The following is a 13,606-nucleotide window of genomic DNA, read 5'->3' on the forward strand; positions in this document are numbered from 1 at the left end:
AAAATAAGTGAATAAACTCTAAGAAAAAGAAAACATTTTAACTTTAATAGGGTGCTATTTTACATGTCCAGGATGGGGGTTGTGGCCTAAAAGAAAATCCTGTTTATCATAAGATTTGCTTTTGCACCTTTCACCCTGTACTTTTTTAAGATAATGGGTAAGATTTGGTAGTTTTACAAACTGAACTTTCATTCTCTTAAGACACAGATACAGTTGATTCAAATGGGTTTTAAATTAATTAAGCACCTGCAAAATACTAAGAATCAACTATATCATCTTATTAATCCTCCTTATTTGAAATATGATTACCTTAATTTTCTCCCAAGGAAATTATTTTTTATGTTTTTATTTTATTCTAGAGAGAGACAGAGTGGGAGTGGGGTAGGGACAGAGACAGAGGGAGACACAGAATCTGAAGCAGGCTCCAGGCTCTGAGCTGTTGGCACAGAGCCTGACGTGGGGCTCAAACTCACAGACTGTGAGATCATGGCCTGAGCCAAAGTTGGACACTTAACTGACGAAGTCACCCATGTGCCTTGAAATTTTAAATTTTAAAAGATATAATCTCCACTCTACAAGTATTCACAAGTCTCAAATTTTCTTCTCCCATTCTCTCTGAAAATTTCCAATCAAATTAGTAATTTTCATTCACATCAGGAAAATATTCAAATTATCATCCAAATTCACTATATCTTGCTATCACTATACAAAACTGATAAAAGTATCACTATAATGTAATTAAAGTTTGAATCAGTGTTTTTCCTGTTTCTTGTCCCTTTCTTGTCCTTCTGAACTTTTCTAGAATGAGTATTGTATTTGTTCCAAAATCACGTACCACTTTGTCCTAAGAGTTATAGATGTTTGAAGCTCTGCTTTCTTAAGTGTACCATCTCACTAACCTTTTTTAAAGAGCAAACTTGGGGACGCCTGGGTGGCTCAGCCGGTTGAGTGTCCAACTTTGGCTCAAGTCATGATCTCAAGGTTCCTGAGTTAGAGCTGTGAATCAGGCTCTGCACTGTCAGCACAGAGCCGCTTGGGATCCTCTGGCCCTCTCTCTCTGGCCCTCCCCGGCTCACGCAGGTGTGCATTCTCTCTTTCAAAAATAAATATTTAAAAATAAATAAATAAAACATCAAACTTGCATGTATGTTAAAACAAAAAGAACTTATCTCAATTTCAGAAAAAAAAAATACTTTTCTTCAAAAGAATTACTTCAAGGATTTTTTTTTAATGGAGGAAGGGGAGTAACACCATAATTAAAATATGTATTTTCAGTCTTGTCTTAGAAATCAAAGTGCTAGCATTAGTAGCAAATCATAAACCTAAACATAACTGTAATTCAAAGCTCATTTAGCAATAATTCTAAAAGCTAAATAAGGAATTGGAACGTCATAATTTTTTAAAAATAATTTAACAACCTAAGCACTTATTTTCTATATTCTGAATTTCAAATTAGATCAGCATTCAGAAAGCTATTTTAAACCCACATTTATGTAGAAAACTGTGCAAGAATAATATCTGATACTATCCAAATTATCTACACTTTCCTTCAATTTTTTTCATCTGTTTTTGATTACAAAAGCTATCCATATGTCTCAGAAAAATCAGAAGAGAAAAGAAAACCCCCACAATTCCAATTACTCAGACACAAATCACTGCTAAGAACTTCGGTGTATATACAGATGCAAAGTAAAAACTTATTTAAGCAAGAATCACCTATAGACACTAAATCTAAGAAAGTATGACAGGGACCAGAATATTTACACAATCTCAAAATATCTTTCCACAAATTACTTAATAAAGGCAAAATGAGAAACAGTAATCATACAATGGCAAAACTACTAAACACCTTAACCCAGAGATCAAAATGAACATACTGGTAAGGGGAAAACAAAAATTATTAAAAAAAAAACAAAAACCCACATACTGCTTATCTAGTATTCCAGCCAAAAATGCAAAACCTGAATCTAATCATGAAGAAACCTTAGATAAACCCAATTGAGGGGCACTGTATAAATAGCTAGCTTGCCAATGTCATGAAAGACAAAGAGATCAGAGAACTAAATGCAATCCGTGATCCTGAATTGGCGACTGCACCAGAAAAAAAAGTGCTAATAAAGGACATAATTGGGACAACTGATGAAAACGGAATATGGACAACAGACTAGATAAAAAGAATTACATCAATGCCAAACTTCCTAAGTTTAACCACTCTGGTTACCTAAGAAAAGATGCTTGATCTTTAAAAATGCATATTTAAGTATAAGACAGCATCTTATATGCAATCTACTCTAGTTAAGAATTTTTTTTTACATGCATAGAGAGAATAATAAAGCAAAGGTGACAAAATGTTAAAAATCAGGGGATGTGAATAAAGGGTATAAGAAGTTTTGTAGTATTCATGTAACTTTTGTAAGCCTGAAATTACTTTAAAATAAAAAATTAAGGGGCGCCTGGGTGGCTCAGTCGGTTAGGCGTCTGACTTCAGCTCAGGTCACGATCTCATGGTTCTGAGTTCAAGCCGCATTTCGGGCTCTGTGCTGACAGATCAGAGCCTGGAGCCTGCTTTAGATTCTGTGTCTCCCTCTCTCTCTGCCCTCCCCTGCTCTCTCGCTCTCAATTAAATTAAATATTAAAGAATTGTTTTAATAAAATAAAAAATTAAAACAAAAAACTGGTATTTTGGGAGTATTCCTCAAAACACATGCATATATTTATATATAATACTTGTATTTTTAAAATTAAAAAGTGGAGGGGGTGCCTGAGTGGCTCAGACGGGTGAGCGTCCAACTTCGGCTCAGGCCGTGCTCTCACAGCTAGTGAGTTCAAGCCTCGCACTGGGCTCTCTGCTGTCAGCACGGAGCCACTTCGGATCCTCTGTCTCCCTCTCTCTGGCCCTCCCCCTTCTCTCTCTCTCTCAAAAATAAACATTAAAAAAAAAAATACATTTAAAATAAATTAAATTAAAAAGTGGAATCATCAATTTGATACTAATTATTTAGTTATAGAGGCCCTCTCGAGTACATTTGAACATCCCTGAAAAAAGGCAATTGTTCCACGATGAATTAGATGTCCGTCTCTTACTCTCCATCCAAGCAAATTCCCCCACACCACAAATACCCACCCTACCACCATCTCCTTAACCAGTCACAGCTAATTAAAGGGCTCAAGATGGAGCACAGTGGCTCACTGACACCTTGCCAATTCCTGTGAGGTCCAACGGTACTTTTCTTCAAAAAAGTTCTCTAAGATTTCCCTATAGTCTTATAACAAATCTTTTACTTAAGCTGGTTGGATATGATTTCCGTACCCTGCATCCAAACAAACCCTGAAACAGCAGGCTTTTAAGGAGTAGAAATAAACAGTACAAGGGAAATAGCAGCTACTTAAATTCATCTTTTGTCTGTGCTTGAAAAATATGGTTTTGCTGGGGGCTTAATGGTAAAGATGTAATAAGGCTGTCAATTCAGCCAATTACACAGATTCACTTAAAGAGAAGCAGCAGAAAAGCAAATAATTCAAAAGGAACAATCTTATTTTCTCAAGAAGAGCTACTATGTATCAGACCAACCTCAGACCCCCCCCCCATCAATTTATAGCTAATGAAGCAGAGTCCCAACCATTCAAATCAGTCACATCAAGAATCTTCCCATCCTTTGCAACATCGTTAAAGAGAAAATGGGTTTTCAAATTCCTGAAACTTGTCTTTCTTTGAATGACATATAAAGCAGGACAAGAGGAATGTAAGAGGTCTCTCTGTGAAATCAAAATTAGAAACTATTATCTTTCATTATTAGTCGGTGAAATAAGAAAAAATATTAGGAAAGTGTATCTTTCTCATATACAGTGTCCCAATATGTAAACTTTTGAAAAAACAAAACTATTTTCTGACAACATCCTAAGTGATAATAGTTCATTCTTTTCACCACATTCCTCACTTTTTGCTAAAAACCACTGATACTAGGCTTTACATGATTGTTAGACCAGTGAGACAAATGGGAAAAGATTTAATCTTTAAATTTACTTAACTCAATTAGCAATAATCATGCCTCAGATAAACCTCACTGGCTACAATACTGCCACTGTGCAAAGCTAAAAACTTACTTAACTCAAGTAAGTTTAAAATAATTTATGGTAAATTCAGTTAAAAGTCTTTAAATAAAAATTATGTTTTAAATACCTTTTGAAAACAAAAGCCAAAATAGATTTAAAAATTAATAAAAATTTTTCTTGTCTCAGATAAAATGTTACATAATATAAGTATGTGAACTTGAACTTTATGTTACGAGTACCACAAACCAAAACTACCTCAATCCCATTGTTCTATTACTTAATTTTATGCCACAGGCTCAGACCTTAAATGCAACCAAGTTAGCTATAACACAGGTGTGATTACTTAATGTTCTTTCTCAATAATAAACTTCAGGACCAAGATGTTTATTCCTTTGGATTAACTCTAAGCAAACATCTAAGAGTTGCTAGAAAATTCCCTGTCTTCTCCAACTGTAAAACTAGAACAAAGAAAGCTGCATAAATCATTTTGTTTCTCAGGTCCTGTCTTAAATCCAAATTTCACATTTGAAATAATTTTAAAATGCAAAAATAAATATTTTAACTAAAAATAATAGATGTGGACTTGATTACTCATTGAATTATTACATACTATTTATGCATTAAAAGTCATAATGTCTGTTTTCAATGGCATCTTAATTGAACACATCAAAAAAGAATTCTGACTGACCTGTTGCATTGAAAAGTTCAAGATCCCAAACAGCTCAACTAGTTTTTGTAAATAATCAAATCAGATTTTGCAATAAAGTTGTAAAATTCACCTAACAATATAAAAATAGCTTTCCCAAACTGTCTTAAAAATAAAATTTGATTTATGACCCCTCTGAGGGAAAAAAAAAAAAACTGACTTCATATTAAGTGAAAATATTTATCAAGTGAAATATAAGACCCACCTATTTTGACTCTCACTTAAGTAAAAAGCATCCTATTTACTAACGGTTAATAAATACTTCTCATAGTCTTAAAGATACAAATAACATCTAATTAAGTTAACCTGAGTCATCATCATTTTGACTTTTTATGTAGAACTGATCACAAATGCTCACAATAACAACAAAACAATTCTTTTGGTTAATTCCTACCTGTCTGTAAAATACTGTTTAATGGCAATAGCAAGATTTTTAGTTAAATATGGTTACTTCAAATTTGGTGCACTAAAAAACTATTTTCAACCATAAATATTGCTCTTCCACATTAAATAAGTTTTTAGGTAATATATACTATCCTTTTAATATTAAAAAAAAAATAAAGCTCTTCCCAACATTTGTACATTACAAGAGACAGTAAAAAATTGTGAGCCACTCCAATTTCAAACCAGCCTAAAAGCTAACATTTATACAGCAGCACCTAAAATAGTATCCTTATTTTGCCAGCCAATATAAAAAAAAAAATTTTACCACAACATAAAAATAATTCTATAGTCAATATTAACAAGTCTCCCTGAATACAAGTATTAAACGCTTTTCCTAACATGTAACAAAGAAAAGTCCCTGATTACCCTGAATATTTGAGATGTGTTTGCTCAAATGAAAGCTTTAAACTCAAAAAATAATTGAGCACCTACTCTCTATTGTGAATAAATCCTTTGGAGATAAAAGCTAATTACACATTACTAAAATATTTTTAAAAAAATAAACAGCATCTTTTGTAAAAATGACATACTAACATTTCTTTAGCAGTTTGTGGTAGCTCTTCAAAGTCCTTTTGGTTTTCTCCATTTTAAACACACAATGACAGTACACATTAAAGTCCTAGTAGTAACTTCCAGAACTAAGCAGAGCTGTTAGGATTTACATAACACACTTTTAAAAATAAAACCATACGTTTAAGAGTTTGATGCATGAAATGGGTACATTATTCTTAGAAATAAAAAACCAATTTAAGAAGTTAGACTTTCACTAAGACCACTAAGGTTATGTGTTAAAGGAAGAATTTCTCCTAACTTATTAATTGGCTTTTCCCCTCACTTCCTCATTTTAGATCCAAGAAGTCCTAGAGCTTGCTTTAGTATATACATGGAAAAATTCTCCAGCTGGAAGCTCTAAGACAAACAAGGCAAAATTGTGAGGGAGTTATCAGAAATCTTAAGAGTTGAAGGAAAATACAGGAGCCCTGTAAAGGTTCTAACTTAAACTGAGATCAAAGGGATCCTATAACTTACACTGACAACAAAAGGGAAGTATGATCAAACTACAGTCTCTAAAAATAAAATTTGCTCGCCAATTACATTATGATTTTCTACAAATCCACTTAAACAGACAAACACCTAATCCCTCAACCTTAGCTACCCTAAGAACAAAGACTATTTGACTAGTTTTCCCCCAAGAGACCGAATGTTTCAAAACTCACTCAGAAAAAATTATACTTAACCTTTTTAAAAAAAAAAAATTGCCCCTACAATTTCTAATTTAAAACACAGATGGTCAATGGGGTACATACACATTAACAAAAACCAAACACTTACAGCCATGTTATTTATAAAGTAACCATTTAAAAGAGTACAATACATTCAAAAAATATATCAAGAGAAACAAACAAAATACAAAGCAATGAAGCAGGCTAGTATGAACAAAGCTAATAGAGTCAAGGCAGCTTTTCTTATAATTTCTAACTTGGTATTGTTTATTTGAAGCCAAATAAGTCCAAATGCTTTGTGTGTCTAGAGCTGATCAAGGTCACTATCAAGAAAAAACAATGGGTGTATACAGTGTTCCTTTCCATGGCTACATAAACTAAATTTTCCTAAGAGTATACTGATTTCCTACCATAGATAGCAAGTTTAAAGTACCAACCTTCTGAACCACAGATTGTAACTACATAGTCCATAAAATAAATGCACAATCCTTACCCAGCACTTATGGATCTAGACTTATACGATCAGAGCACATACAAATGAGTATTGACCCCAAATCCCTACATAAACTCTCCCACTACCCACCAACATTTCATTTCATACTAAAATATTCCAAAGATTCTAAGTACAGTTGTACACTGTCTTCCGTGAAGAAACTAAGGCAGTGATTGCTACAATTATTTTGTACAACAGACAACTAGTTCATATACGAACTTCATGATTCCCTTATTCCGCTGTAAATATTGGAGCAGAATTTACTGTGGAATAAAAGAATCACGAAAGGGTGTGTACTCTCCAACCTTTTCAAGAACTACTAGATTTCAATAACTACTCATCTTTCAGTTATTCCACATCAGAATGGTCATTAAATGCCATTAATGGCCCACTGATATCTCGCTGCTGAGTCCAGGCCACAAAGATCACCCTTCCACTCCAAAAATAAATTCTAATCATTCCCACTTTTAAAAATATTGTTAAGTAACACCATTTAATTTTCTGCCTCCATCTATAAGATACTGAAATTAGCATAAGATGGATTCAAGACTCTATATTATGGTATGGCTTTTATTTAGTCTATTAACACAGACTAAGTTCCACATCCCATAATAGGTAAATGGGTACAGGGCGGGGTATCAAGAACTAAAGCCTTACTTTTTTACTTACATAATTATGATTGCATGCTATAAAACAATTTTAAAAGGCAGCAAAGCATGGAGCTTCACTTCATGAAATATACAAACTTAGAAAATGCATAAGGAATGCTTAAATATATGAGAAACATGGATGCAAAATATAATAGTGAGAAGAACAAGCATCTCCACACCCAGTGAAGTAACAGGTTTAGGCTTGTTTGTACAGCTCCCTAAAAATTAATCTGAAAGAGTACAAAAACCAAAATTCATAAAATTGGTCAAGTGTTGGATGGGAAACATTACACTCTAAATTAAAACATCTACTCACACAAAATGTTGCACTTACACACTTATTCAACATTTAACTTACTTTAGCACAGTGAATAAAAGACACTCGGATTAAACGAGCAGAAAACTAATATTTGTCCCAAGTAATTTTTTTTGAATATTTAAGTGCACCCATCCTCACTACTCAAATGTCTAAGGCTACCTGAGTGTTTTTTATTATTTTTTTTGGAAGTGGTGTCATTTCATTTGCCTCTCAGGAAAAACCAACAAAATTAATCAACTAAAACACAGCGTTGTAATTTGCAGTAAAATCCACACATTTTTGTAAACTATTCGGGAAAGAAAAGCAGCACAGCCTTTTCATGTAAACATAATAAGCCTGTAATATGCTGCAGACAAACGCACTGCATGGGGTGTGGAGGACCCGAGCTGATTAGATTACCACAACATCAGCCTGGGGCCGCCATTTTTAGAATCTGTAAAGGACAAAAGAGGGAAATTTCACTTTTTACTTCCCATCTCGGAAAATAAGGGAAAAAACGGGACTATTTTCCAATTAGGTATTGATGTCTCCAGCCTAGAGTTGAATGCACCTCACTTAATTCTCTCCAAGGTCTCCAGAACTCCAACACCTTACGTTATTCACATCTCTAAAAGGGGGGGAAATAGGCAAAAAAGAAAAAAAAAAAGAAAAAGAAACCAACCCGGGATTTACTCCAAAGCGAACTCTAGCGATTTCTCTTCGACTTTAAATTATCATTCTTAAGACAGACTTTAGCAAGAACGGATCTCTACGGAACTGAGGCCAGTGGAAGAGAGCACTCCGGATTGTTTTTTCTCTCCCCCTCCCCCGTTTAGCACAGTGAGCCGTTTGTTTCTCTTCTGTATCTGCTGCCACAGTGTTTGTGCCAATCCCTTGGTCAAAATAAGCTTTTCTGAAATGTGCCATATTGTGGATTCTAAGCCTCCGGTACAGTAAAGGACGGCGATAATGCAAGCGGAGTGGGGGAGGAGACTGAGAAGGCTGGGTACTGGGGTGACCACCTCAGGGGCGGGTTTACCCTCTCCCGGAGAGGATGAGGAGCTGTCTCGTTCTCCCACAAAGGGAGATAGAGACCCAGAGCGTCCTTTTAACCCCCTTCGTATTTACCTGAAAATTATACCAGAGACTGCCAGCCAAGAAATGGGAGAAGAAAATGGGGCCTATACGGCTTCTGAGCACCTGAACAAGATGCGGTCGAGGAAACGGAGAGCTGGCAGCTCCTGGGACCACTTCGACACAAACCCTGCTAACAGTCACAAGCCTCCCTCCTCACCCAAGCGGCCTTAACCCGCTGCCAATGAGGAGTGCGCCCCCTCCCTAACTCCCACTCTCAAGGGGGTTTAACTGCCAGTTTCCCCTTTCCCCAACCCTAAAACCCGCCATAATGCTCCCTTTCCAGGGACAGGGAAGAGAAAGGATAAATTCGATTCAACCAAGCAACGTCTTGCCCCAGCCCAGACACCTGAGAGTCAGCGTCGACTCCCCCCAACACCCCCGGAAGGATAAAAATGAGAAAGCCCCCTCCCTCTTGAAACACGCGTCCCTCCACCCCGCAAACCCCAAGAACTCCCAAGGAGACGACAAGCACTGACCTGCGATGTTCACACAACAGACACCCGAACCCCGTTATCTGCTCGACCCCCAAGGAGTCTCTCCACACCTCCGCGAACAGACGACCCCCCGACAGCAGCCACTGCGGACACAGGACCCGGCTCCACACACCCCCTCCCCAAACAGCAGCGCGCAGCCTCTTCACCAGCAATCAAGGAGTAGGGGAGGGGGCACCCAGACAGTCAACAGGAACGCAGAGGCGACGGCAAGGCTGCTCAGAGTGTCTATGCCCCCTCTGTTGCCGCTCCCGAACTCAGGCACGGTCTCCGACTCGGCCCCCTGCGCCCGCTCAGTGTCACTGCCTCTCGCTCTGGGAAAATGGCGGCGACGGCGGCGGCGGCCGCGGCGGCGGCGACGGCGGCGGCGGCGGCGGCGGCGGCAAGTGCACGGGGCCCGCCCGCCCCGCTCCGCAGGGGCAGAGGGGGAGGGGACGAAGCTGCCTGCCGCCATTTTGCTTGTGGGCTGCCGCCCGCTGTTGCCTCTTGGCACAGAGGCTTGAAGACAGGCAACTGGAGGCAGAGAGGTGGGCAGAGTCTCCGTCTTTTTTCAGAACAGATGCATTCAACAATTCACAGAAGGTTTGGGATAGTTTCGATATTTGATGGGATTTGGTTCTTTATCCCTTTTCCCTGAGTAGCCCTCAAGTCTGGATATCGGCGAGCATGGGCACGCCACTACTGGGTGGAAGGATTAAGACTGTAGGCCCTGGGAACGACTCCCCCCCCCCCCCCTCCCGCCCATCACCCTCCGAAAGCGATGCACTTTCTCCCACTCCCCAAACAACCTCAGTCTCCGTCTTCCCCTCCCCCTCCCCAGTCTGGCCTCCAGCGCTGGGTGAACTCGTTTTGGGTGTCACTCGACGCCCACTAGGGGCTGAGGAGGCTCCAGTGCGCAGACTCCGGGCACCGGATAAAAGCGGAGCTGGAGCGTCCAGCGCCGTCTCGATGGAGGAGCGAGAAACGGAAGAGGTCGGGGGGAGAAGCAGCAGGAAAAATACAGCCACCGTCAGCGCCGCTTCCCTGCCACCGTGTATCGGGGTAAAAAGCTGCCGTTGCCGTCGGTGCAGTTGCCGTCGCTGCCTCCTACTTCTCTTGGCCCCGGGGAAGGATTTCCCCGCCGGCGGGACAATGTGCGGGGTGGGGAGCAGGAGTTAACCTTTATGTGGCGGTGATTAAACGAGGGAGGGACAGAGAGACGGTTATCTCGAAGAAAAAAGGGGGATGCCAAAGAATAAAACAAGGGTTTCCCCACTAAAATAACATTGTGATTCCGGTTCTTGTTTTCGGGGTCTTTCCCCGAAATGGCGGTTTCCGTCTTCTTGCTCCACAGAGACCCGGAGCGCTTGGTAAGCGGAGTGGGGAGAGGCAGAGGCGGTCCATGCGGCCAATCAGTGCCTGGTGTGTCCTGTCGGGCTAGTAGTGATTGGCTAGCGATGACCTCATGCTGCAGCAGCGGGTGGGGCCAGAGCCGTCGGGGGAGGCTGTTGCAAAGGCAGAGAGGGAGAAGTGACGATGGTGATCGTTGCTGCCGCGGCCGATATGGAACCCAAGCAGTGGCGAAGAGAATCTCAAGGCTCTTCCCTGAGTATTTTCTCCTGTCCCTGCGCGAGGTGAGGGCCCCGGCTCGGCCCCTGCGAAACCTTGGGGCGCTGGCGCGGACGAGGAGACACCATTTCTCTCATGACTTTTGTAACTGCGTCAGGGCAAGATGGCGCTGGGTCTCCTTGGGGCGCGGGGGGAGAGGCACGTCCACCGCCGCCGCAGCGCATGTGACCGGGCTGCATTCCTGTGGGGTTTGGCTCCGACCCAGGCTGGGGCGGGGGAGGGGAAAGGGCTTGGGCGGAGGAGACTGTGGTGCGGTCGGCGTTGGCGGCCTGAAGAGGAAGAGATGACTGTTTGAGAGCGCTTCCCCTCCCCCATGCAGCTTACAGTGGCGGCTCCCAGGGGAAAGCCCCTGGAGGGACACTCCTTTTGGGTGTGACGGCTGTTGGTGGAGGAGGTGGTTTGGTGCCCTATTTTCTTATCTACCTTTCTCCTTGCAAAGTACTTACGTAAGGTGGCAGGTTCCTAATGTGGGAATCTACTATGAGTCCCTGAGGGCCTCTGGACTGAGTAAAGAGGGGAAAGACTAGCTCCTGGCCCACGACGACGAGCGGTATCAGTTATTTTTTGAGAAGACGTAAAATTTCTCAGATCCTAGTAGAAAAATGTTTCCTAAATTTGGAAGCAAAGGTAAAAGGTGTAAACACCCAGGAACACTTAAAATCTCCGAAGTTACAGGGAATTTGCCATCTGAATTTTGAGGACCTTTTTCAGGCTTTCTGTTCCTTTCCTATGTACTTTGTTCTCGTGTCTTCCTTATCTGTGTATTCTACAAGAATGTGTAATTTTAGCGGACTTGCTTTTTCTAAATTTAGGCGTGATCAGTAATAACAATAAAAGCGATAGTGTTGTGATCTGTATGAAGTTGTAAGGATGTTTTCAGTACTTTCGTCTTTCTGTCGCCCTCTTAACTATGGTTTTTAAAAATAAAACATGAATTCACTTTCGGTAAATGTTACTCATTAAGAAGCCTGCACCGTTATGAAGCCTACATCTTTAATCACTTTTCTGGAAGTATGAACTTTAGTTTCCGAAACCTTGTTGGTTGAAGATCTTTAGTTCAAGAGTTCTTAAGGTCTGTATCGGTAGATTCAGTAAGAAAGACTATTTATGTTTTTGATAATTCCCAGTTGGCCAAACAAGCATAGTAGCCATCAACTAAACTAGTCAAGATTTAAACGGCTTGTCCCCTTGGGTGGTGTTGAGCTGGGAGTTACACAACAAAGACATTTGCACTGACACCTGGCTTGCTTTTTTTGACAGAACACATCTGGTGCTAAGAGGAAATATTTGCTGAACCTGAAAAGATGGGTTTTAACCTGGGGTCCAGGTTATGTTACTTCCTTTAGTGTTAGTTGTGGACTTGATAGTTTGAAAACAAGATTGAATTTTTAATTCGTTTGTTTATACTTAAACCCTTACTAGTTTCTGTGGTTTTCTTTTTCAGTGAATTACCAATATGAATGAACTAAAAACTCTGTAATTAAACTGTTAATATAGAAGAAGAAAGATTTTAGAGTTCAAAGTGTGTTTTATGTCCATTGTGAATATAAAATGGGCCTTCTGTCTGTAAGAACTGAATATCTTCGAGGATTTACTTGTCATGTGTAAGTTATATCTATCGCCCTTACTGTCATAGCAATTTTTATTTTGACTTAGGAAAGAGGGACGGAACATGAAGTCAGATTGTAAGGTTTCATGGTCTTCCTAGCTTCACTCTGCCTTAATAAGGAAGAGAGGCCATTTTTCAAACTAATAGAAACACATCCGTGTTTTGAGTTTTTCATCAACATGGGTCCTCATTGTTCCTAATTGCTAAATCTTGAGCTTTAGTTTTTCTTTTCATTTCCGTGGCATTTTAAATACTACTTGCAGTTACTTTGACTACCTTTTTGTGTTACATGTTCTCTTTGGGCAATTTTATTCATGCCTGTTATTCTCCACTAGAGCCTAAATTTTCATCTCAGCTGTAGATGCAAAGTTAAGGTTTTTAGGGAGGGGGACCACAGGCTTCCTGAACTCCCATAAAAATACTGAGCTTGTACTAGACTCCTAACAATTTTCTTCACCCATTCCCTCAAAAAATTTTTGCTTCTCTTCCTATGTTTCATTATTTGAGTAAACCATGCCCCAACCTTCCTTTATCTATTTTTTTGTTCACATTCTCATCTCTTTTACAATGGGAATAGTTTTTATCACTGGCTTCAGATGGCAGACCCACCCTAGTGGGCTAAAGTACCTCCCGAGTGCTGTGCTATTTCATACTTTTGTGTCTTTGTCCACACTACCTGAAGTACTTCTTCCCACTCCTGGTTAACTTGAACCTTGCCTCCCAAAACTCTTCGAAATCCTTAATCCCAAGTGAAATGAGCCAATTCTTGACATTGATAACCCAGCCCAGTGCTTGACACTTAGTTGGCATTCAGGTGTACAAGTTTTTTGTTTTTTTGTTTCTGAGGAAGATAACACTCCACTAATAGAGTGTATAATCCAAACTGTAAAATGT

General features: G+C 39.8%; 2 protein-coding genes and 1 pseudogene across 4 annotated transcripts in view; 1 reads left to right on the top strand and 2 right to left on the bottom strand.

Moving 5' to 3' along the window:
• Nucleotides 1-9,614, bottom strand: part of KMT2E (lysine methyltransferase 2E (inactive)) — a 99,488-nt gene extending 89,874 nt beyond the window's left edge. For all 3 annotated transcript variants that reach the window (XM_006929135.5, XM_019825358.3, XM_003982682.6), the window contains exon 1: nucleotides 9,481-9,614. The gene's annotated coding sequence lies outside the window, so the exon portion shown is untranslated. The remainder of the gene's footprint in view (nucleotides 1-9,480) is intronic.
• Nucleotides 3,939-4,094, bottom strand: LOC111559685 (annotated as a pseudogene).
• A 203-nt stretch (nucleotides 9,615-9,817) lies between the features above and the next one.
• LOC123383847 (PH domain leucine-rich repeat-containing protein phosphatase 1-like) lies at nucleotides 9,818-12,047 on the top strand. The gene is made up of 2 exons (XM_045052280.1): nucleotides 9,818-10,022; nucleotides 10,316-12,047. Exons 1-2 carry the CDS (start codon nucleotides 9,818-9,820, stop codon nucleotides 10,651-10,653), a joined length of 543 nt encoding a protein of 180 aa, XP_044908215.1. The 3' UTR covers nucleotides 10,654-12,047.
• The last annotated feature ends 1,559 nt before the right edge of the window (nucleotides 12,048-13,606 follow it).

Source organism: Felis catus, chromosome A2, assembly GCF_018350175.1.
Source record: "Felis catus isolate Fca126 chromosome A2, F.catus_Fca126_mat1.0, whole genome shotgun sequence".
NCBI classification, from domain to species: domain Eukaryota; kingdom Metazoa; phylum Chordata; class Mammalia; order Carnivora; family Felidae; genus Felis; species Felis catus.